General features: G+C 37.5%; 1 protein-coding gene across 1 annotated transcript in view; it reads right to left on the bottom strand.

Moving 5' to 3' along the window:
* The window catches only part of ME1 (malic enzyme 1), a 184,229-nt gene that overhangs the window by 91,800 nt on the left and 67,110 nt on the right, over positions 1–25,319 (bottom strand). The window contains exons 4-5 of the mRNA XM_086461433.1: positions 11,544–11,619; positions 10,196–10,357 (exon numbers count right to left, since the gene is read on the bottom strand). Of these exons, the coding sequence (XP_086317559.1) occupies positions 10,196–10,357; positions 11,544–11,619 (238 nt within the window). The remainder of the gene's footprint in view (positions 1–10,195; positions 10,358–11,543; positions 11,620–25,319) is intronic.

Genomic DNA, 25,319 nt, shown 5'->3' with positions numbered 1-25,319 from the left:
TTACTGGCTCAAGGAGAAAAGCCAACAGCAAAGAATGAGCCATTTTCCTTTCCTAAGACTAAGTATAGCAACTGTTTGTCTAGTATGCTTTTATGTCCTTTTCTCTTTTTTCTGTCTTGCAGTTATTATCTGTTACTCTCCATGAGCATTGCTTGATGCATCTTGTCAGTAAGCATGCCTGCACACATCACATTGGATATGTCTGGGGAAAAAAACAGTCTGTGAAAATTGATTATAGCTCTCAGAATAAATCTGGACAGAAGGTAAAGAAACATATGGAGAAAAAAAAGCACAGACAAAAGTCAGATGCAAGCTACCAAGCAGACTAACACATTTAACAAGATTAAAACAGGAAATGTGGTTTCCAAATAAAGCACAGTATTCCAAAATATGGAATATTCTGTGCAATAAAGGCCTCTCTATCCAGTAACAATTTACCATTTCTGCTGATGGCAGTCCTGTGAAAATACAGAATTTTCTAACAGCCTAGATATATTAATTCTATGTATGATGTAATGGACATACCTATGTGTGCACAAACACTTCCACATAAATGAATGCCAAGTCTGAATATGCACCTATGGTCAGACTGAGATGGGAATAACTAGCATTTACTGCGATTACTGAAATATGAATAAATTCTGTAGTACTTCATTCCTCCTCTCATCATGTCATAACAGCAAGTTACTCAAGAAATACTACCTAAATTTGTGCAGTGCAACATAATTAAACTAGGTCTGAAGGGGGAAGGGGATAAAACTGGGCTCGACAGAGTTGAGCCTAAGAGTGGCAGGCCACTGTTGGGAGTGAAATCGTTAGCACGGCTCAAATGCATCTACACCAATGCACACAGCATGGGCAACAAACAGGAGGAGCTAGAAGCCATTGTGCAGCACGACAGCTATGACTTAGTTGCCATCACAGAAGCATGGTGGGATGACTCCCATGACTGGTGTGCTGCAATGGATGGCTATAATGTCTTCAAAAGGAGCAGGCAAGGTACTGTGTCCAGTTCTGGGTGCCACAGTATAAGACATTGAGGTTCTGGAGTGGGTCCAAAGAAGGGCAACGAAGCTGGTGAGGGGTCTGGAGAACAGGTCTTATGAGGAGCGGCTGAGGGAACTGGGATGGTTTAGCCTAGTGAAGAGGAGGCTGAGAGGAGACTTTACTGCTCTCTACAACTACCTAAAAGGAAGTTCTGATGGATATTTGCATGTTTTGGTTTCTTCCTTACTTCAGTTGACAGCAAATCATGTATTTTGAAATATTAAATTTCCAAATAAAATCTGTTGGAAAACTGTAATTGTTGTTAAATACGCCCATGACTCCACTTGCTTACTATATTAATCTTTACATAAGGCTCCATGCCAGTTCACACATCCCAGGCTATAGCTCACCAGCTCAGCAAGACAGGGTCCATGAAGATTCATAGGAAACACATTCAGGCGTAAACTCCTGATCTACAGAGAGAAAATACTGAGGCACAAGACATCCAAAATGAAGTGTTGGAATCAGCTTTAGGATTTAAATTACAATCCCTCTCCAACAAATATATAAAGTAAACCCCAAAACCAGTCTATCATGCTATTTATCAGTGGTTTTAGAACGCCCCATAGATGTGAATCCTTGGAGTACAGGAGGTTTGGGCTCAATTTTGTAGTGGATTGTAACAGAGGGAACATATTTGACAAGTTACTCTAAGGAAAAAATAGGTTATTGTATCCTGTGAAGTACTCACCTCATGTCTACAACGAAGAGAAAACTGTTTGGGTTATGAAAATATTAATCAGACAAAACCAGCTTACAAAGGCCAAAATGAAATTTTAAATACACATTAAGAAAATACAAAAATTATGATATGTATGAAAGCCCAAAGACGACTTGAGGGATGTTAGCATCCACCAATGATATGCTTCTAATGTGCCACAGATAAAACACTAGTACTTAGTTAAAACTCCTCTGTAATAATAAAAATGCCACTGCATTTGATTACTTAAATATAATACAGGTGTTTTTCTTCAGTTTTTCATTTCCAGTTTGTATACTTCATGATTGCATGATTAACTATGTCCTTCACTGTATATGCCACCCAAAAACTATTACCCAGAATCTGGAGCTGTTTTGGCAGCAATTGAACTTTCATATTAAAAAGCAGATGCTTCATGATAAATAGTAAATATTTTTTGTCACCATATTACACTAATTTTAAAATAACTGTATGTTCAATAGCACGTACAAAAACCTGTGCAAATTATCCTCTTGTTCCGATAAAATTTGACAACTTTAATCAATATTTTCTTCTAAGAGTAGGCTAGACTTGTCAAGCTACTGATTTCGATATACAATACATCAGAAAACCATGTGCATAAACCTTTACTTTTCAATTTATTTCAAGCTTCCCTTGAAGGAAGCTTATTTAATACAATTTCTTGTCTGTTGCCTAAAGCCTGTGATTTCATTTACTCTTCCTCATCTGTTTTATTACTTTCAATGTCTCTACTGACAATTCAACCTGGCAAGCTAACAAGACTCAATACCTGAGAAACATAAAGCTAGGAATCTGTGGAACAGACTAATGTCAAATAATACATTTGGACAGAAAAAGCACGCTACAACTTATTCAAAAGCCTGAGTTTTACATATGTCAATAACAAATCAGCAGCATACGGCAGAAACATATTCAAATGGTAAATTTAGATATATTATTACATTTACAAATTCTCGACATGTCTGGATTAAAATACTGAGTCAAAATAACATTTGAAACTTTCAAGTTGTGAATGTATTACCAGACATGCTGTAACTATTCACCAAAAGCAAGAAAGAGGAAAAAGAGCAAGAAAAGGAAAGCTCTCAAAAAAATTACTGACAAACATTGGATACTTGTGATCCACTCAAGCGCATCACCCAACGGTCCCTGCACTGAGGGGAGATGATGGCTCCCATTGAATACCATCCCTTCCCCAGCGCATTCTTTAGGTTTGCAAGTGTAATACAGACGTTTGCAGAGCTTCAGGTGTCCCTGTTCTTTAAATAAAGCATGCTTAGGAGCAATGGGCAACACCATATTTATTTTAGGGGTGGAATCTTCTGAAACACACTGGAAAGATGACTTTAACCCCCTTCAATTTTAGGACATGCATCTATAAAAACAGATTGTACTTGTGCATTCTCTCTTCTAATGCATATTTAGTCCACTCGAAATAACTGAATAGATTTAAAATGATACTACCAATTCACATAAATTTTGAAAATGTGCTCTTTTTTTCTTGTGCACAACGGGCTAGATAGAATTGTAATCCAGAAACCACTTTACTTTTCAGTGTTTCTGAACACTGAAAAGAGAACAGAAAAAATGACTCAAGACATTGACTCTAGGAAATGTTATATCCTACCACAATATTTTCTTGCCAGCTGGAAGTGGGGAAAGAGGAAGAAAAAGGAATATTAATGTATTTTTGCCTTTATTCAAGTGCTGGCAGTGTACTACGAGGGGAGGAACTAGCAGCAAGACCTAATGGGAAAAAAAAAAATTCTACTTGTGAAATGGAACTTAATTTGGGAAGGAGAGTGTAATTATCTACTACCAGAATGGCATAGGCAGGCAGTAGGCAAATGGTGAAAGAAAACACAGAAGATTTACTCCATGAATAGTTTTACAGACTTTCATGCCTGGAACTCAGTACCATAAGGCTACAGCATTACCTTTGAGCGCCTTCTCTGGCCTTTCTTTTTTGTGAAAGATGGAAAAAAGCCTCTCTCCACCAACCACGTTAATTTGATCAGTGACACTTTAACATCGCTAAATGAAAAGCTGTGTATATCTAGAAACCTCCTGTTTTGATCACTCATAGTGTCATCTGTATTTCAGAAATACTCAAAACTACTAGGGAACGCACTGGAGAATATAACCTAGAAACGAGATTCTCATATATGTACCAGATACAAAAGTAGATCCTATTTATATAGATAGGAGAAATCTCTTTTCACAGAGTTCAGGAAATGTTACTACTATTTTACAGTAAAGCTATCACTGAAATTGATGTGCCTCTAGTTCTAACAACCATCATTCAAGGGGAAGGCAAAAGGACCTTTTTAAATTCAGAGAGCATAACCATCCCATAATACATTTACTACACAAACAACTGCATAAAAGTGCCACTCATCTACACATGGATGTAAATTTTGACTGTCTTTTATTTAGAAATCCCTACACCTGTACAAAATTTACATGATTTGTTTGATATGTTTATAACTTTACATTGATAAGACCTGAAATTGCAGGTTTCCTCTATACTCAGCTTGCTTCTATCCAGCTTTCTATTTTGGTTGGAATATGAACAATAAAAGCAGGTTTGTTTCTGTTCTCTCAACAGTTTCCATTTGCACATTCATAGGTAGGTATTTTTCAAGAACATGAATCTGGGAAGGCTGGTACCAGTTCTTATGACAATCAGAAGTAATTTGGGGAAATGCAGAAAGCTAACCAGCATAAGTTGAAGAACTGAGCTTGAATTTGCACCTCAGTTCTTCTGGATTCAGTCTTCCACCATGAATGCCTGTCATTCCTCCAGCGGAGTCAGAACTGCCAGCCCAGTCATGCTCACTGACCTATTTAGGGCAACTGTGAGAACTGCCACATTCCTGCATTTACATATTTGTAGTAAGTTAAAGGAAAAAATATTCCAAAGCAAGCATGAAGGAAATAACTTGAAACAGCAGCACACAAGTCCCTGAAGTGTGGCAGATGAAGGAGTAGTAGCTGCCCTAGCAGCTGCCCCTCATGTTTCTCTCTCTGTAGTGCACTATTCAGTATTTAAATGTCTGTATTTGACAGTTATACAAATAAAGAACAGCTTCAGATACACATCTGCAAAAAGTGAACCGGCTGTCATGATTCAGCTGCACGTTAACAGTATAGATATATGTCCAGACAGCTACTTAACTATGTCTGCCCAGAGCAAGAAAAGGTTTGCATATCCAGCTTCTAAAGCCATCACATCTGCAGCTGGAGTGACTTCTGACACCTGAGCAATCCTGATGGCTGGCCTGTGGCCACTGTCCCAGCTCTCAAATAACTGGCTCTGGGACACCAAGATGCCTCCTGCTAGAAACTGCCTCTGTAAAAATTTCTTCCAATACCAGCTGTCTTGGCTTTTCCACATTGTGTGGAAGTACTATTTAAAAGAGTTGAACGCTTTCTACCTAAGCTGAAATTGATGGTAAATGGTTTGTTTAAATGCTAACACACAATTAATCTTTCCAAAGCTCCCACAACTGGCCATTGCCAGTATTGAATTCACACATGCATCAGTCCACAATTGCTCTGGCAGCTCTGAACTTGTCTGAGTTTCTCTTGTAAGGTACCAAATAAACCAAATTCTCATTCCTCTGTTAAGCATCCATTATTAGATTAAGATTTTATGGTCAGAAGAAACCATTTCACCACTGGTTTGACTTCTATATAACTCAAGCCATCAGTCTTCCTAGATTTCATTCCCACTCTGGCTGGATAATAGTATTTTAACCAGACCATGTCTCATCTATGATCCTTGAAACTAAAAATATTGTCTCCAAGTCATTGATGAAGATATTAAACGTTGTAGAGCTGAAAAAAAACCCTGAAATACCAAAAAACCACAACTATTTTATTATTTCTCACAGAAATATGTTTTAAATCACTTTCTCTAGTAAAAAAGGCAGCCTGCTTTGTTTTTCCGTTGGCCCAGTTTCTTAAAAGGAACGGCATGAATTCAAACGTGTTACTGAAGGTAAACAATAAGAGTCAACCAAAAATCTGTAAACTCATTTTAACATTAAATTACATTTGTTTTTAATAAGCCATGCTAATCAGCAATAGTTATTTTACACTCAATTCTCGATTAGTCAAAGTTACTGACTTTACTCAACTCCTTATCTAAGGTTACAGCAACCAAGACCTTTGGATTTTAAATAAGAGCCTTAACTTTAATCCAGTCTTCCTGAACTCCTCAATTCATCCCTGATACAATTAAAAGACCCATTACTTCCTCCCCACTCAGCTCATCATGGACCAGAAAGTTTTACCAGAGTTTTTAAAAAGAACTGTCCAAAGCATTATTTGGATATTCTGATTTAAGGATCTTGACAAATTTTTAAAGCTTTTGTTTAACATATTCATTTGCTGCTATAAAATGGAAAATAAGACTTCTCACGAAGATAGATAAAACTGACATTTAAAAAATAACTACCATATTTTACTGACAATCTAATACTTCCACAAGTATCACCATTAAGGTAAAGCATCAGGAGCAACATTGAATCTCATTCTGACTGTTTGTAATTAATATGGATTAAATTTCTTTTCTTTAGTGTCTTTTGCTTTTTTATTGCCTATAAACCCAGTTTTTGAAATTGGTTTCTATTATTGGGTTTTGCTATTTGCTTTTTTTTCAAAATGCCAGTTTCCACATCCCTGTAAGCCAGGCTGATTTTTAACCAACAGGCTTCCCTCAACATTGTTGATTTTGTACGAATTTAATAACATGTTTTCAGTAGCAAAAAATCGTATTTTCATATTTTTATTCGTATTTTAATGTTTAATGTTTTCCCTTGATTTAGCTTAGCTTGGATATTTCTATCATCCTTAAACCATCCCACTTACAGTGCATCCCACTCCTACTTTCAGTGCATCCCACTCCTACTTTCAGATAGGTCTCCATTAAGTTGTAGTTGCTTGTACCTTGACAACCATTCATTTTTCTTCTGCAACCTGTTTCTTTAATCATTTCAAAGTGATTAACATATACCACTATAACATTAGATGAATGCCCAGAGATGGCACCACCTCAGGATTTCCAGTATCACTTTCATATCAGTACTCAGACTTGTGCCTAAGTATGTTTTACTGGGATTGAAATCCCACCTGAAAAATACATGGCTACTGGGTAAGGCAAAACTTTCAGTGAGATTGTCATGGTCTGTAGTAAATAACTAATACTCCAAATAATATTTTAAATGCTTTGGACAAAAATGCCTTGTCAGCAACTACTTGCTTCCAATTTGTCAATGACTTATGAAACAGGCATATTATTTTTGGCAGTGGTCAACATCACTTCTTTTGGATATTCAGTCCCACACTGATTACACACAGTAATTTACTAGTTTGGTCACACAAGTCTTTCTACTAGGTCAATTTTTACTCATAAGTAAGCAGTTTCCATTTCTCTTGCTTATTATCTAGGCATTTGTATAAAAATGCTTTATTTGCCTTTCTTCTCCTTCCTTGGTTTTATGAGTAGCAGGATAATATCCCAGATAAAAATACCTCTGCTAAAGCTAACAGTAATAAGGCTTTTAATAATCATGAGAAATTGCATGAGTTGGTCCTCAGAGTTACTGGTTTGGGTCCTGTACACAACAAAATAATACAGGATGAGAATTTGTGAAGTTTTTCTTGGAATCTGTTTTAGAGTAAGATTTAATCTTTCTGGAGAATTTGCAGGTTGTGCACAACTTCATTACAGTTGCCAAAAATACATATTTTAAAACTTATTTTAAAGTGCTGAGGTCCCCACAGAAAGGGAAAAGGAACTAATCTAAATGGAAAACATCTGCACATTTCAAAAAACATGTTCAGCATACTTATTATTTATATGTGCTCAAGTTATGAGAGTGATTTCTATTGTGTCTTATTATGGAAAATCCTGGCTAGGGTAAGAAAATATAGCATAAAAATGCAGTTATATGTCCAAGAGGTTTAGATTTTAAGATAAGGAATTGCAGTGCAATTTCGCAGCAGCTTGACCTACTATAACCAGCTTAGCCAGCAAAATGTGATCACTTTTCAGTCATGTCAGTTCTTTGCAGTGGCACACCACCTGGTTACACGAACAGCAGCATTAGGGAGGGAACAGGGCTGTGCTTGGGGGACAGAGAGGGTGTTAGAGGGAAGAAATTAAGGCAGCTGGTGTCCCAGGGTCCCTGACTTTGACTAAAGTAGCCAGGGAAGTACACCCAAGTTCCCGTTAAAAACTGTTATCAGGCCCACGTAGTCTCTTCAGTCAAGGGGTACAGCACTGAAGTCCCACCTGTTCATAAGCCAACAGCAGAATTCAGAGGTTCTACTCCCAGTTACAGCTGTTGGATAAATGCTTAAACATCTGAGCAACCAGTCCACAATAGAAAAAGCCACCAAACATCCACATTTTGAAGTGTAGTCTAGCACAACCCTGAAAGAACAATTGTACTGCCTTTAGAGAGATGACCATAACCCAACCATGATTCACAGCTTTGACTTCCCTCATGCTGCTGACTTCTCCTCACCCCTGCAAAAACCCAGATGAACACAAACGGCACTGATCTGTAAGCTAATATTATTTCTTTGCATCTGCTACAGCACTGAAAAAAGCCAACAAAAATAGTTTTACTCAACCTCCCATCCATTCAAATTTAGTTTAAGGTCTCTTGTACCAGTAATTTTAGATGGGAATTTTAGACTGTCGGGTTGCATGTGCATGTCTGAGCTTGATATACACCTGGGCAGGAATGAAAAGCATCTGGACAAAAGAAGTCCTGTCCTACACTGCTAACCAACCGCTGGGGACTGAAACAGGCTCAGCCTCTAATTGCACTCTACGACTATACTGAAGCAGATCATAATACGGCCCTAAAATAAGAAGCCATCTTCCAAAATGAAACAGCAAAAGGCATCCTCCTGATCAGAAGGTGGATATTTCAGAGCATCAACAAACCCCAGCTCACACAATTTTTATGCATCTTGTAATACTTTAGGTTTGCCACTCTTTCATACACATTAAACTCATTGTTTAGTCACAAGAACAGTGACATGAAAGTTGAGCTATTGGTATCGGTAAGCTTGTTCTGCTATTTGTGTGTATATATACATATGTTTGATATCTTTCAAGAAAATAAGACACTACAAAAAATTAAAAGTTACAATGAAACTCAAGCATCAAAGCAAAATGTAAAGCCTACTGCAGTATCAGAAGTAGCTGTTGCAACTACCTACCTAGAAACACACAATAATAGATTAGATAACTGGCCCAGCTGCTCAAACCACGAATAAAAACATTTTATAGCTAATGCAATCTGTATGTGATTTGATATGGCTATGTGCTACAGTGTTCAGATACATCTCACAAGTACGTCTGTCCACTTTCAGAAAGAGGTTCTTGGGGGACAGAGAGAGAGGGTAGCAGGCTATTTCTCAGTTCAGTAATTCTTTCACGATGTATTGTCTAAATTATCCCAGTGGGGCAGGGGTGGAGGTGTGCATGTATAAAGCTGAAGATGCACACACCCAACCCCACAATCTAGAAACCCCAGCTAAATTTCCTGGTACAGGAATGCTTTATTTAGCTCTAATACACATAAATCTCTGATACATTTATCATCCATAAAGTCTAACACTTGCATCATTTATAGTATAACATTTGTTTACTTCTACTAAAGCATAATGATTTTGCTGGTGATATTTAATTTGACATCATTGAGAGTCACTGTTTCAAGTATTCTTTCAGAAAAAAAGAAGGAAGAATAAGGGCCAAGTAATTAACTAGCAATCCCAGGAGCCCTGGAAATAACAGAGCCAATTTTCAACAACTCTAAATCTCTGCACTTCACACAAATGGGAAGCCAAGTTAAAGAGGGCAAGGTCCACATACTTGAAACACAAGAATCTCATTTTGGGAAAATTCATAGCATTACAGTGCTTTCTATAGCTAAAGTCAATGTACAACTGAAGTGTGTAGACGTGCATTCCCAGCAGATCAGGCTATAGCTTCAAGCTGTTCAAAACGAAGGGCACAGTGAGAATTCACATCTGAAATCACTGCAGAGGAATTCTGCAGCTGAATTGGAGAATGAATGCTGCCTTAAATTGTATTTTTAACTCTATCATCCTGCTCTTCTTGAGATTTAATTTCCCATACCACTTTTTGACATGTACTATGTATGCAGCACATTTTTACAGGTAACAGGATCCTTAATTACTTGAGCCGTACAAAAAGTCTACACTGTGCATTAGGATGCGTATAACTACACTGTGTGTTAGGATGAGACTTTTTCCACAGGACTTTTTAGTTTGCACATAATCAAAGCCACTATCATAGCAAAGAAAAACAACATACAATTCAACTTTTATATAGTTCCGTTCAAACAGCTAATACTCACTACACCTCAGAAAAGTATTTACCTCATTATCTGTTCCCACATCCAACATCACTGGTAGACATTCATGAGGTTTTACTCCTCCACATGCCGTATAAAGTGCCAGTTTACCAATTGGAATGCCCATTCCATAACAGCCAAGGTCTCCAAGACCAAGAATACGTTCTCCGTCTGTCACCACAATAGCCTGGAGGAAGGAATAAAAGCACTGTCAAAATCACTTCTTTGCTTGTATGTGCCAAGTATTCCATTATCTTCTCACCATCATCTTTTAATTTTCATGTAAAACCAAACCAATAGGACAACAAAGGCCCAGAACTGTTTTATTGTATTTCACTGTGGTTTTGTTACACTATTTTAGACTCTTGCTTCACTGTAAACAGGACTTTCATATAAAACTTTTAAGAATACACTAGAGAGAAATTTAGTATTACATTACAAGGGAACTGGCATTGTTCCCTCTTACGTTTTTCTGTCAACAGTATGAAAGCAGAATATGAAGGCAAAGGAAGTTATCCACAAAAAAAAAAAGAACCCCAGACTCCTGGGTTTTGTTATGGCTGTCAGCAGAACCACAGCCAGCCACTCCTGCTGGCCTTTGACAGGGCTGTCTGCAGCCACCTGGTTCTTACCCTTCAAAGATGTATTTCTTCTTGCCTTGAGCAAAAAACACACTCCATCATACTTATACATATGGAAGTATGTGTTTTCATTGATGGAAGTACAACAACTCAGTAAACCCCACGAAACTGTCTCCACAGAAAAGGAAGATTTTTCATAGTAAAGGACAGAAGAGTTCAGTGTGGTAAGCAGCCAACAACACATAATTTCCTTGTCAAATTGTGACAAGCCATTTCAGTCGGAAATCTACTATTATTTGTGAGAGAGCTCATCGGGTATCGTACGTGGAGAACCGTTACCCCAAACACTAGAACAGGTTGTCAAGAGATCTTGTGGAGTCTCCACCCTTGGAGATACTCAAAACCCACAGGCTGGACACAGCCCTGAGTAACCTGCCCTGGCTGACCATGCTGGAGCAGGAGGATGGACTAGATGATCTCCAGAGATGCCTTCCTACCTCAACCACTCTGTGATTTCCTGAAATGCACAAAAAGCATTCACATTTTTTTTGATGCATGATATTCCATGTAATTGACCAATTAATCAGTAAAGGATGCTTAGGATGCTTATAGCTAAACAAGCGAGGGTTTAAAAGACTCAAACTTTGTCTGTGACAGCATTGTTTCTATTTAAAAAATGAGCTAAGAAATCACTGAAATCAAATTGATAAAAACCTTATAAAAATATCTTAACCAAGTCACCTTGGGTGCAAAACAGTGTCAGCTTCGCTGTGCAACTAAAACTCAACTTACCTTGACAGTATTTTCTGGCCAGGATTTAAGCATTGTAGCGATGTGTCCCCGGTCATGGATAGTGATAAAAAGACCTCTGCAAATAAAAAAATACCTCTCATACAAACGAGCAGTTAAATATTTCAGTATAAAATCCATTAAATAATAGACTAACTCTATGCAAATGTTTCCAACATACATAGATTCAGTTCAGTAATAAGTGCCCAACTTTATAGGAATGAGTAAATTAAATGTCTGCATTTAGTAGAAGTCAGGGATCATGTATGTCAGTAAAGCTTCACTGAGCAGTGAGAACCTGTGGGAGCCATTTCTAAAAATTGCTAAGTTTGATTTTAAAGCTCACTGAGCACTTGATCTCTTCAAATTCAATTGTTCATTGTCCCAGACCACAAAACATGTTCATCATATGACAGTGACCACTTGTGCACCAGCAGTCCTAATGCTTACAGACAAGAATAGGCTAAAGCTTTAATCTATAAACAAAATCCAAAATAAGCCATATATTATCATTACATAAAATCATTCAAGAGAATTCAGTTATGTGTTTAGAAATCAGTCTGCCTATTTAATGAGATTGCCCCTCTGACACTTACAAAAGTGGAAAATTATCCTCTCTATACAAAAATCTCTTTAATTTGAAAGCATACCAAATTTTTACTTTGAAGAGTTTCTAAACTGACCTTTAGTTCCACCAATACAGAAGAGTACAAAATAAAATGACAGAAAAATGTAATTCTAATTTGATTTTTTATTTACTGTAGAAGCAAAATCAATACAGTATCTTATCCTACTCCTCAGCATTTTATTCTTCATTTATTTTGCTTGACATGCAGACATAAATCCTAGTCCATCGAGACTTAATTTAATTCCATTTCTTATCTATTTTTCTCATGTGAGATACTGGGAAAAAGTTCTCCCACTAAATTCAATCTCTCAAAAAACATGAAGAAAACATCAACAAAGAAGTACATGCCAAAGATGCCTTCTTGAAATTAAACTCTACATTAGCAAGTGTAAGGAGTTGTCTTCTGAAATTATTCCAAAGCATTTCATCCACCTATTATAACAATTATAAAGTAAAAATTGGAGAAGAGTATTGCAAAATAATTTAAATCTGTCTACTAGAATATCTCCATATTCATAGAAATGGGTACACACCCATGTGGGTGTAAATATATATATAAATATATATATATATATTTATAAATTAAAAATATAAAAATTGTAACTCAGGGAAACAGTTGTCAGATACGACTGCAAGAATTCAAAGTCAAACAAAACATTTCCTGCAGTGGAAAAAGTATATTAGGCAAGACACCAAAATGAGTCCAAACATTATATTTCATTTTATGTTTATATATTTCATACATATTAGATTATATATATTTTAATATATCATTTCTCATGTGATCTATATTTTTATATTGAATTTTATATTTCATTTCAGATTTAAAGGTCTTCTTCCCTCTTTGATGTCAAAAATATAAAACTGAAACTGTGTACTATTTTGGACAAAAGGCAGTGTAAGACACACTGCAATCAACAAAAGTATTTCTTAATCTTAAAGCTAATGATACAGAAACAGAAACTACAACCTTAAGTAGCCAATTAAATAAAAAAAACATGTTTTCATCATGTTCGAAAAGAAAAATATATATGCACTGCATAAAGGAAAAAAACAATCAGCCATTTCTGGTTAGGCACTTTTAACTGCTTTTAATTTTACACATTTCCCCCTAGAACTGGGAATTCTCTGATCCTGGTATTCCCAATTAATTCCCATTCCACGTCCATTTCCCATGCTCAGAACAAATACACCAGGCTGGATGATTATGTCTATCGGTTGTTTCTTAACAAGTAATGCCTGTCGGCAGCTCAATTCCTCCATCGCAGTGGAAGCAACAGTCCACAGGGGCAGGAGGGTTAATAATTACAGCACTTCGCAAAAATTGTGGTAATTCAGCATACAAGCATTTCTGTTTGTGAGCCAGCTACCCGAAAAAAGATGTCCCTAACAGCGAAACTCCCTAAAGCAGGAAAGCAGAATGCGGATGCTTCCTTTCTGATGTATTGTACAGTGAGGCATTTTATAAAACACTGTGTAAGCCGTTAAATCATAAAATACCATTTATCAAAAACGCTAGCCTCGGAGACAGTCAATCAGAGCTATGAGCATGTGAAAGAAAAGGAAGAGTGCAGGAGGAAAGCCATCTAGAGGCATCCCCCCTCTCCTTCGCCCCGCCCTCCAATTTACACCAACCTCATAGATTCATGTTAAATGAAGCAAGATTTTGTATTGATTTTCTAAAGAGCAGGAGCCCAGCCCAGTGTGGTTAAATGACCTCTTCCTTGCCAGCTAGGGAGAGAGGTCTCCATGGAATAAATTCCCCAGCAGAGGAACATAAAGGCAGGGCGGCTGCTCCAGAAGGAATTTTGTTAGAACATTTGTAAGGACCTTTGAATAAGTATTGAGAGCGTATTTCAGAAATCTGTCCAAGCGGGATCACATTCAAACAACAATGGAAAATAGGGGCTGAAGTGTAAACAGAGTCATGTCGAAAGCATTTCACTCCCCTCCTTCTCCCCTTCCCTCCATTCTTTCTGTAGATTAGTAAAACATCAGCCTGACTGAGAAGATACCCCTAGATTTAAGAGCACAGAATAAGAGATAATCTTTTATTCTTTTATATGGATCTGTTTTCCTCATCATTCATTTCTTTAGTTAAAGCACTTTTTTCCTTTGAGGTGTTCTCTGCAAGAAGCTACACCAGGTTGCAAGAGGAACCCCATCTTGCAACGGTGTCAGCCACAAGAATATTGAGCCTGCGCAACTGGGACTGAACTCGCGGGTAATTCTACCTGCAGGCAACCACCAAAAGGCAGCGCTACATAATTTGTCTTTTCCGTGAGGTCATGCTACGTCCAGGAAAAGCATCAACAGCATATGGTTATTTGCAAGTGGGAGATGGCGACGCAAGCATCTCACAGGGAAGGAGGCTGAAGTTCTCCTGTAGGCACTTTTAGAGCAGCCCAGGTTGGCAAGCTCACTGTAAAAGCAAGTGTAGGTTTTACGACACAGTATGGTCCTTCCTATTTGAACTACTGTCTCAGTTACACATATTATCTTGACTCGCAAGGCAACAAATTGACACCTGCCGAGGTTTAAAAGGCCAATAAGCAAAACTGTGACTTAAAACCGACTTAGAGGTTGCAGCAGCAGATTAGTCTTCAAATTAATGTGTTCACGGTGAACCTGGCACAATTCAGATCTACGTGGAACTTGTCTGAGCATGTATGCAGAAGGACTCATCTTCAGTCACTTTGGCCCCAGTTAGCCTTCAGTTCAGCACTGGTTTATACCAGTCTAGCCAAAGGGATCACTTCTACTTACGCCCACTTCAGATAGCCAGATGATATACAAAACTACAGCAGAGGAATAATTACGCAAAGAAGTAACTATGCCTCCTTTCATCTTGTCACACCACCAGTAAGACCAGAGGTCTGAAGAGTGAAGGGGGGGAACTCATGCTAGGACATTGGGATCCGCTCAAAGGGTGGATCTATTTCGGGTCACTGAGCTCACTACAGTGTAGGAGATTTTACCAGTTATGTAGAGGTTGTTCTACATCACATAATTTGGCTCTGTTTTATTAGAACTCCGATCTATGAGAACAAAGTAAACAGAATTAAATGGAGTATTTGTTTATTATGCTTCAAGGAAGTAATGTTCCACCAGCAATGTATTTGTCTATTTTCTATTAAAGAACAGTTTAGAAAAATGTGTCATAGTAACACAATAATCCTTTCTTTCCTCCTCTTACAATAACAGTAGGCAACCTAACATGTCTCAGAAAATGCCAAACATTTTTTAATGAAAAAAGTTCAAACTTTTCTCACAACCCTACATGTTCAAAACCGTTATTTGAATTATGAACTGTACATAGAATTATAGTAGAGGTGACTTCACTTCCCCAGTCAGCCTGAATCAACAAGCTTAATAATAATAATAAAACAACTCAGGGACCAGCCTCATCTTATTTCTGAGCATAGACTTTCCCAAACTCCTGCACTTTGCAAGAAAGAGGTAAACTACTTTTCTAGTCCCTGTTGAAATTCCCTCCTATTTTTGTTAAGTGGTACAATACAAACATTGTACTAGAAACTAAGAGTACCTATATCCCTCCAAAGAACATTTTGCTCTCTTTAAACCAAGAAATAATATTTCCCATTGTAACTGTTCAATATGGTCTCCCGTCATCATATAAAATGCACTTAAAACTTTTAATTACATCTTACTTTACCAGGCTCCTTTGTGTAGTAACCAAGACCTCTGAGGCCTAATAAATACAACTGATGGGCTGACTTAAGAAATGCAGCTGTTCACAGATTATTTTGGTTTTACCTTTCCCTCCGTACAGGGGTGAATTTCATTACTTTACAATGCACAGGTATTCCTTTCAATAAATAAAACAGTTGATGCTGAAATTGCAGCTGCTACTGACCTTCATCCCGAATTTATCAGTATTAAAGAAACTAGGGGTTTACATTTTCTAGGTGTTGCATACTCAAACTGTATTTAAACAGAAAAGTTTGTAAGAAGCAAAATGCAGATTAAATCAAAAACCAGCATCAAAAATAGGACAGGAGTACTAAGAGAACAGTCTGTACTGTTAACACCTCTGAAAGCCTCGAGCTGTACATGAGTAAGATATAGTTCATAAAAGAGGTAAGTACTAGCAGCATATGAAAGACAATGGAGAATAAGATATCAACCCAGAAAAGACATAAAAGTTTATAAGCATTACATATTATTTCATGCTTGGCATTTGGTTTCCTAAATGATTGATTATAAATAGTTATTTTTTAGAAGAAAGTGACTTCAAGTATTCTGGAATACAGATGCTAACATCTGCCAACTTAAAAGAATAATGGAAGCCTCATTACAAATTTTTGTAGTGACTCAAAAGCCCAATTTGGCACAGAAGTGTAGGGAAATAATTAAAACAGAGAAAAATACTCCGTTCATAATCACTGTAAATGGGAAATGCTAATGCCGAGGAGTCTGAACAGTCAATTTTCAGCTACAGGAGCAAACCACCATTTAGTCTTATTTCAAGATTCCCTTCTGAAAATGCTGTTTCATGACACTTTTTTTCCAGTGTCAGCACTCTGTGTAGCACAAATTCCATCAAAGCTGCTTATCAAGCCCTATTAATAAGTGCAGTGCTTTAACAGTTACTACAGTTAAAAATAACATCTACACAACAGACACAAGGAAGTTCAGGGCACTTACAGAACAGTACAGTCTACAACGAGAATTAGCCTTAAGAGCAGAAAAGTGATGAAACTAACCTGAAAGACAGCAGCTGCAAGCCTGGCATTTGAAAATACAACCTCAGGTGAATGACGTTTCAGAAAAGAAAGTATAGGATTTGGAGGAGTAAAAGGCACATAACTCTAGTGACACAAAGATTCAGATGCTGTAGGATCTTTTAGTATAGATGCTAAAACATTATTTAAAAATAATGATGTTAGTAATAAAAATTAAAAAAAGACAACTAGGATAGGTAGCTACTTAAGATTATAACTTTTCTGGTGCAAGCCTCAGCAAGCTGCAGTGCTCCCGATGCTGCACATCCAAGAACAAAAGTAAATACAGTACCTGCACTATGCTCAGGCCTGCCCAAGAGCTTTAATTAGAGTCCATGGCTCTGCCCTGTCTCTTTGACGATGGACATTATGCACTTCAAAGAACCTCATCCAGGTAGCACCATAGTCGGAAGAGCTGATTCAAACAACCCCATGGGTTGCAGGAACTCCCAGACGGACTCCTTTCGCCCACACCTTAAACAACTTCCAGCAATATTAGTTGGCAAAATGTCACAACATTGTTCGACTGGGGGAATTTTCAACTACAGCCAGAGCTGCCCAGAGACCTGACTCCAGGTCTCAGCACATTCACTGTTCCACCCAATTTAGGACTAGGGAAGTGAGGAACCAGGAGGTGCTGTTCAATAACTTGCAACACACCGAGCCATAACACTCCTGAGCTGTCTCCGGGCAGGGGACAGATCACATCACATTGCCCCATCTGCCCTTCTGTGTCTGAAATAGGCTCCAGAACTTGCATACAGCATGTATTTTACAAATTGTAACACAACAGAGAGGGTGAAAGTAAAAAAAAGAGTCAAATTTCCCATTGCCATACAGACTGAAGGCCAATGAAAAAGGAAAAGAAAAAAAAACCTGCACATGGGTGCTGTCCTATTACTTTTCTCCAACAAGTCTGGACTCTCAGAGCTCTCTGAAAGCCTGATTCTTACCACCAAAGCATGTAACCTCTATACTGCTACTCTGAGTATTTAAAGACTTTTGCAAAAGGAACCTTTTTTGCTTGAAACATTCTGCTTTCACTTTGTCAGAATGCCAATCATGTAAACTCAGGTTCCAGAACTGGACAAAGACCTCAGACCTTTGTACAATAAAAACCAAACTAATGAAGTAATTGCTCAACTGCTCTCATTCAACACAATAAATGTCACACTGTTAAAATAATCTGAGTAAAACATTACAAGCCTTACTCAGCAAAACTTTAAAACCAGTTTTATGTGGTACATAAAGCAATTGTCGCTTTGCTAATAATCCAAAAGTCTCTCCTTTATTTTGGAAACCATATATTTTTAATTAGTCACTCACCTCCTTTACTTACAAATAGCACAGCATTTTGTGATCTAAATATTCAGACTGTAATGATTCATCTTTTTCATATAGCAACAGAGTGGATGGAATCCTATCTTTATTTATATTCACTTCTTAAAACATGAGTTTGTTGATTTAACTATATTCCTAAAGTATGTAGACAATCAGCTTTTATGTATTGTTGCTTAACCACATAATGGCAATTCAATGGGATGTGTTTGTTTGAAAAGGCAAATGCAGACTTTGAGAAATACTGTGTTTTAAGAGACAGATCTGTTTTGCTCCAGAAGCTACTTAAATTCTTCCGACAGTTGCTCAATAAATAACTTAATTACTTACACTCTAATAGACACAAACAGAACTATTTGAAGATTGTGAATGAGAGAATGGTTTACCAGAGCCAGACCCATTCATTTTTAGGACAAAAAGTAACCCACTGTTCTGCTTCAATAGCTATCATGTTTGTATTATTTTATGCTAATATTAACTCCATAAAGAACTATCAACAAAAAGCATCAATCATGTATCTACTAGGAATCTTGCAATGCTAATGATTTTTTATTAAAAGAACTTTGAAATGTTATTTAAACTGTGAAGTACTCAAACAAGTGAGATCGCTGTCCTATTTACTTCAACAACTTGTCCTGCCCTGGCTCATTGGAACATGGAAAATTTCCAATATTTAGACAATAGTGCCATTTAAGCCAGTTTTCATTGACCTTTAAATCACCATCATCTGCTCTCAATAGCCACTAACAAGGACAAAACTGAAGACTTATTAAAAACGCTTCTTCTTACAGCATATCCTACTCAACTTCCACTTTAATGAAGAAGTCATTTCTGAAAAGAGACCCTATCTTCCATTTGTAGAGCTGACCTTATCTGCTGAAAAGAAACCAAGGAAACAGCTCAAATTATGTCACAGAGACACAGCAATTCATACCGCAAGGAGCTGCAGTGCTAAGAGGTAACAAGTCAGAAGGCAGGCAGGCCGATGTGAAAGCATCTGGGTTAAGCTTGTTGTACAAGATTGCCAGCGAGCATCTGGGCACATAGCAGAGCTCTTTCACCCAGGCTTAAGCTGTCTGCACACGGCATTTGGTGACATCACTGAGACTGGCATCCCAAGGGTACAGAGATCACGGTATTGTCAAGGTTATCTGGGACCACTGGAGATCACCCAGTCCAAGTCCCCTTCCCAAGTAGGGTGAGCTAGAGCAGTCATATTGCCTTGGCTTCCCCTGAGGTAAAATTCTGATATGGACCATGAATTTTTTTAGTTTGTAGTAAGGAGTGTTAGCAGTAAAAAGAAAACAGCTGTTCTAGCAGTTTGCTGTTCCTAAGATCAAATGCTTTTTGGAGGGTGCTCCACTCCAAACATATGCAGAAACCTGTTCCTGCTTTCAGTGGAAATTCTATCAGCAGATAGCAACTGAAAAAAAATCCCCTGTATTTCAGCACATAAATGTGGGCACAACACTCTGAAAAAGTACAGATCTAAATTCACCACCTGCATATTTTAAGATAAACTCAAACTATTTAATCTTAGGACAAAACCAAACAGTCTTTCACATCACAAGCATTACTCTGAGCGAGAGAAGTAACAAAGAAACAGCAAAGAAGTCACTGCAATCATTTTTAAATCCTTACAAAATGGACGTTTTCTTCCTCAGAAACTCTTACTTTTAATATAATTGAATATAGGTATAGCAGGGTTATCGTACCCTACAATTTCTAATATAGTAGAAGAGATTAAAAATAATGCAATTTGAGTTGAAAAGCAAGCAATTATTCAGCCTCAGTTATTTCATAGACTATTCTCCTACCATTCACAGAAATTACATTCAAATTGTTTTCTGCTTAAACATTAATTTTAATATTTGACTCAGTTACAGACTTCTTATTCAAACAAAATAAATGGTGGACTCGAGTTTATTGCCTGCTAGAGCATACAGCACCTTCCTTGGGATCTCAGTGACCTCTCAGAGCATCACCTGAGAGAGAAGCATGAAGTCTTGCTAATGCAAAATAATCCATATGATTGGATTCTCATACCTTCACACTGTTTTCAATATTCCTGCAAGTTATTTGTTGCCGTGATTAATATGGTTGGTTTACATGTGCCTCAACTCACCATTATACAGGGTAAGGGCAGGTGCAGTGCAGAGAGACCGGCAGGAAAGGTAAGGCCCGAGAGAGAGCCGCAGCTGGAGGCACGAAGGGTACCTGCACTGGTGTTCTAAAACCACTTGGGTCTGAAATGAAGTGCTACTTTGAACAGATGAGTCCATCAACACCGATCAAACTGCCTAAGTGCAGCACTGATCCCAGGATCAGGTGCCAGGAAGACAGTGGGAAGATCCCAGCAAAGTCCCTACACGTCCACCTCCTGTTCCGCCCCTACCCTGTTTTGGGCCTGCCACCTGAGCTGCTGCTGAATGGCCTGGGAACGTAAAGTGCTGCAAAATGGCATTCTGAGGAGAGAGAAGAGAGTTTGCATCAGATGTCATTTTGTTCAGCTTCCCACACCCCAAGAGCACAAGGCCTGCCACACTGGGGCACTTGCACCCATTTTGAAGGATGCAAGGGTGTACGCATCTGCACAAACCCTCCTTCTTCATGCTTTCATCCAGCTGCTCACCTGCTTCTACATTACACATATCTCGGCCACAAGAAAATACGAATTTTCAGTTTATTGTGATAAATTACGGGAAATTTGAGCAAGAAATATAGCATGAAGCTTTAAGATAGTTATTTGCACAAAGGATGAGCATTTGAAAGCAAAATATTTCTTGTAAAAAGGTGACAAAATTAATTTTCAAATAAACACTGTGTTGTGTCGACTATAATCTTTTTCCTTCTACTATAATAAGCAACACGGAGAGAGAACAGGCACAGTCTACTTCTGATCCTAAACAAAAAGTGTCCACTTCTTAAAATGGCATTTAAATGCCATTCATTCAATGCTCACTAACTACAAAAACTATTCCATTTGTGCATGAAAATTTATTCTGTTGTTCTGCCCTTATTACCAACAAGCTGAGCTTTGATGATCACTGGGAAACACAAGAAGCTTTAACAGCAGAGGGAGAATTTCAGGCCTGAGTTAGTGCTTCAAAGTAACACAAAGTTGCTTTGCTAACAGGTAACCCTATCACAGAACTGACATCTCAGGTTAGCAAATTTTTTTCACCACACAAAAAGATAAGATTATTGTTCATAAATTCACATGCAAAATATAGAAATCATTGTCTAGTGACAATGTGACTAGTTTTGCACTAAACTTACATTCCAAATGTTTGGAATATCGCATTATTCTCACAATAAGAAGCTAGTCATTATGATTTTTTTAACTGGCTAATTTCCCTTTTGTTCTTATTTTAGCAGTTGGGATCATTGAATAGCTTGATAACATCATTTGACAGATTTCTTATGGAACTTGAAAACTGAAGTAGCTTTAACAATAATGTTTTAATTAGGCTACACATATCCATAAAAACTAAGCGTGACCACATTCCAAATCAAAATGTTTGATTTACTGAGACACTCATCTTTAAAAAGCATATAATAACCTTTCTAATAGAAATCTCCTAGGTTAGAGTCTCAGTTAAAATCTGAATAATTCTTAAACACAGATTTTAAGCTAAAATGTTTAAGAAAATTCAATGGACTGTTACAAGAATTGGTCAAAATATAGATCAATTTAGTTTGAACTCCAAAAAAGTGCTGTGGCAGTTGGTCCTGAGAGTAAAAAGGGTTCAGCTGCACTTCCATCCCACACACAATTTTTATTGTTTTCTTTTGGCCTCTCAGTTTAACCAATTTGTTACAATTACTGCATCTATAGCAAAACTATAATAATTTCCATCATTTTAAGTCCATATTTTCCATTTTCAATAATATAAGCCTTAAAAATTAAAAAAAATGCAAACAACCTGATCAGCAGCACTATTACTGCTCTTATTCCCTGTCAAATTTACAGCATTCAGGAATGTACAAGACAGACAAGATTTATAGGACTGTATCCAACAACAGCTTTTAACATTGGAAAAACGCTCTATATGCAGCTCTATCTCAGACAGAGAACCCAAGAAGCATACATGATTATTTTTAAGACTATGTTATCTGATGCTAACAAAGTTCCAACATACCACTCCTCCTCTGAAATACACTCACGGAAAAAGTGAGTATTAAAATTTTACCAGCAAACCCCAGGAAATGTATATTTATATTATGTATATAATGTGTTTTTAATTAGAGGGAATTTAATATATTTAAGAATAAACTAGTGATTTTCTGACTCAATTAAAAATTACCAGAAGCCTTTGTCGTAAAATTTGGGAAAAAAATTATACTAGATGGAATCCCAAGGTAACATTTTAAGCATTAAACATCTGGAATGTATCTGGCCTACTGTCATAAAAATTAACCTCATCCATTAGAGGCAAACAGTCTTATACTTTCCCTCCTTCTTATATAAATTCAGTCATCACCCCACGTAAAGGTTTTCATTTCATAAAGTCAGTATCAACATTTTGTGGAAAAAAGCAGCATGCAATGATGTTGGCTAACACAAATGGCTAATATTATTGCTAGCCTTTGCTATATACCTACATGAAACAAAGTCGCACAGGATACGGCATGGACATAGTGAGGAGTCTTGGAGGCAGTCTCACGGGGTGATGGAGGCATTCAAAAAGCACCATCTAGCAATCACAGTAGAAGTGTTTCTAAAACGTTATTTGTGAGCTTCCTACCTGTTCAAGGGACTCCAAGGCTCAAATCCACGTCAAAAAAAGCCACAGGCTTTTCTGAGGACATTGCCATTGAAAGTCTATAGGCCGTGTTTTAAGTCACCTTTCAATTTTCATCAAAGATGACATTTGTTTCACTGTAAAGCTTGAATGCAACGTACCAACCACTTATCAAATGACTGAGGTTACGACTATCCTCAAAAACAACTTCATCTCAGTGTGTGCACTGGAGTATTTTTACATTCTACGTGAAATGGCAAACTGAAAATAGAAATAGGTACATTTCTTGCAGTAAATGGAAACAGGCAGAATTGAAATCTTTTTAGTTATGCTGTTTACTTGAGAATCCCAAATCTCCCATGCTCATATTCTAGTTGTTTGTGAAAAAAACCATTAATTCATTGAACAGAAAGCAAACCATGTTCTGTGTTTTCATTTTCAGAAGCAAACACCTACATGTCATGTTTAAGGAGCTTGTTCTGGATGGCTAAGGAACACTCTCAAAGACATACTGTTGCCTAAAATAGGCAGCGTGAACAACCTGACACTCAACATACAGCGCAGCAAACCTGTACATTCGTATGGGCTTACATTTACTCTAAAGAACTCCAGAAGAAAAGTTAAAACAATCAAAAAAACCCATCCCAATTTAAGAAAGCTGCCACAATACAGTGAACTTCTGTGAATGGAAATGTGCTGCTGTATCTCTGTAAACTACATTAGAGCTTCATCTCAGCAACAGTAAGCTATTCCCTTAGATGGAACACTCCACCAAAAAGCCCAAAATTTCCTTATCCTAGACTATACTAAAAAAAAAAGTTGTGAGGTCTCCTAAATTCCCTTTTTCCTTAAGACTAAACAGAAATTCAAGCTAAATGTAGGTGCTTTGGGAATAAAAAGGCAAAAATGAAAGCTGGCTTTTGATCATCTTTCTGCCAAAGGCATAGGTTCTCATTCAGCACAAGGTGAAGTTTGCTTTCCTTTTTTTTATTTCTCAGTAAATAGCCCCCTGGAATCCATCCCTTATTTCTGCCAATTGATTTATTCCTTCCCTATCAACGACTGCCTCTGGCTAGAAGTCCTTGCTTTTCTTACAAGAATCACTTGCTTTGTTCGGTTTATACGCATTCTTACCATTTTGTCTATTATTTCATCTATGCTCCCAGCAGTCTCTGGTACGCTTACAGGTGTTTTCTAAAAACTACTGGTTTTCCTGCATGTGGTTTAACCACTTAATGCCCATTAGCAGAAGAAGGTCCTTACAGAAAGCAGAAACGACTCGCAATGCCACCACTTAACTCAGAGAGCAGTGGTCAGGATGACAGATGCCTCACTAATCTTTCTCCACCCAACTGCAAATCACACTATGTTAATGGTACTCTATAATGCAATTGCAAATTACACTATGGTAATGCTAGTTCTGGTAAAGCTATTATGACCTGGTCTTTCACTGTTTGTTTTAAGCTTATTATAATTCACACTGCTGACACTTTTTACTGAACAATGCACATAAGAAAACAGTTGTATAAAGTTATAAAAAAAGGATTAAAAGGCCATGCAAGAAACAAAGGGGTTCATTTCTATCCCAAAACTTTTGTCTCTTGCGTTTTTCAGAAGCCTTGTATCAGCAACAGTGTATGGCTGTCTCAAAAGCAGTGTGTAAAAACATCCCAGGCCAAAAGCATCTAGCTTTTATAGAGCTATAGCCATGTAGAGAAACACAAGATATATTAAAACACACAATCATCCCATCGTTATGCTCTTAAAAGCTGAAAATCTTTATGCCTTCTCTTCACTTTCAATTTTCCATTTTAAGACCTGAGTCTTTACCCTATCTATTCAGAAAGCTTCTAGACAGAGACAGAAAACTATGATGTTAGAATATCCAAGCTACTGCAAAGTTAGAGTGATTTCACTGGGGTTTTTCCTTCCTCTTTTGGACTTCACCAAATACAGTTACAGGAATAACTCGCATTTTTTTTAAAGCTCCTACATCTTGTATTGGAAATGCAACAATGAGACAATGTTGGACTGCTGAGTAATGAGAGTATTTTGAACAGAGAAGCTGCTGAATGCGTATGCAGGGGATTTGGGTGGTGCCAAAGGACGTGCAACAAATGTACAGAAAATGAGAGCTGGAGAAATTCCAGAGTAAGCACACTCCTAAAGGAAAACATCCTCTGGGCATGGGCTGGGATATACACAGAATGAGCTAATAAAGCATTGCAATGTTTCTAAGTCACTGGGGTCTCATCTGAAATACTACTGGTACCTCGTTTTGCAATATCAGGAGATAGCAACGGGAATTACTGGGGACTTGGAA

The sequence above is a fragment of the Leptosomus discolor genome, chromosome 2, assembly GCF_034619465.1.
Source record: "Leptosomus discolor isolate bLepDis1 chromosome 2, bLepDis1.hap2, whole genome shotgun sequence".
NCBI lineage: Eukaryota > Metazoa > Chordata > Aves > Leptosomiformes > Leptosomidae > Leptosomus > Leptosomus discolor.
Note: the sequence above shows the minus strand (reverse complement) of the source record. Positions and strands in the feature narration are given on the sequence as shown.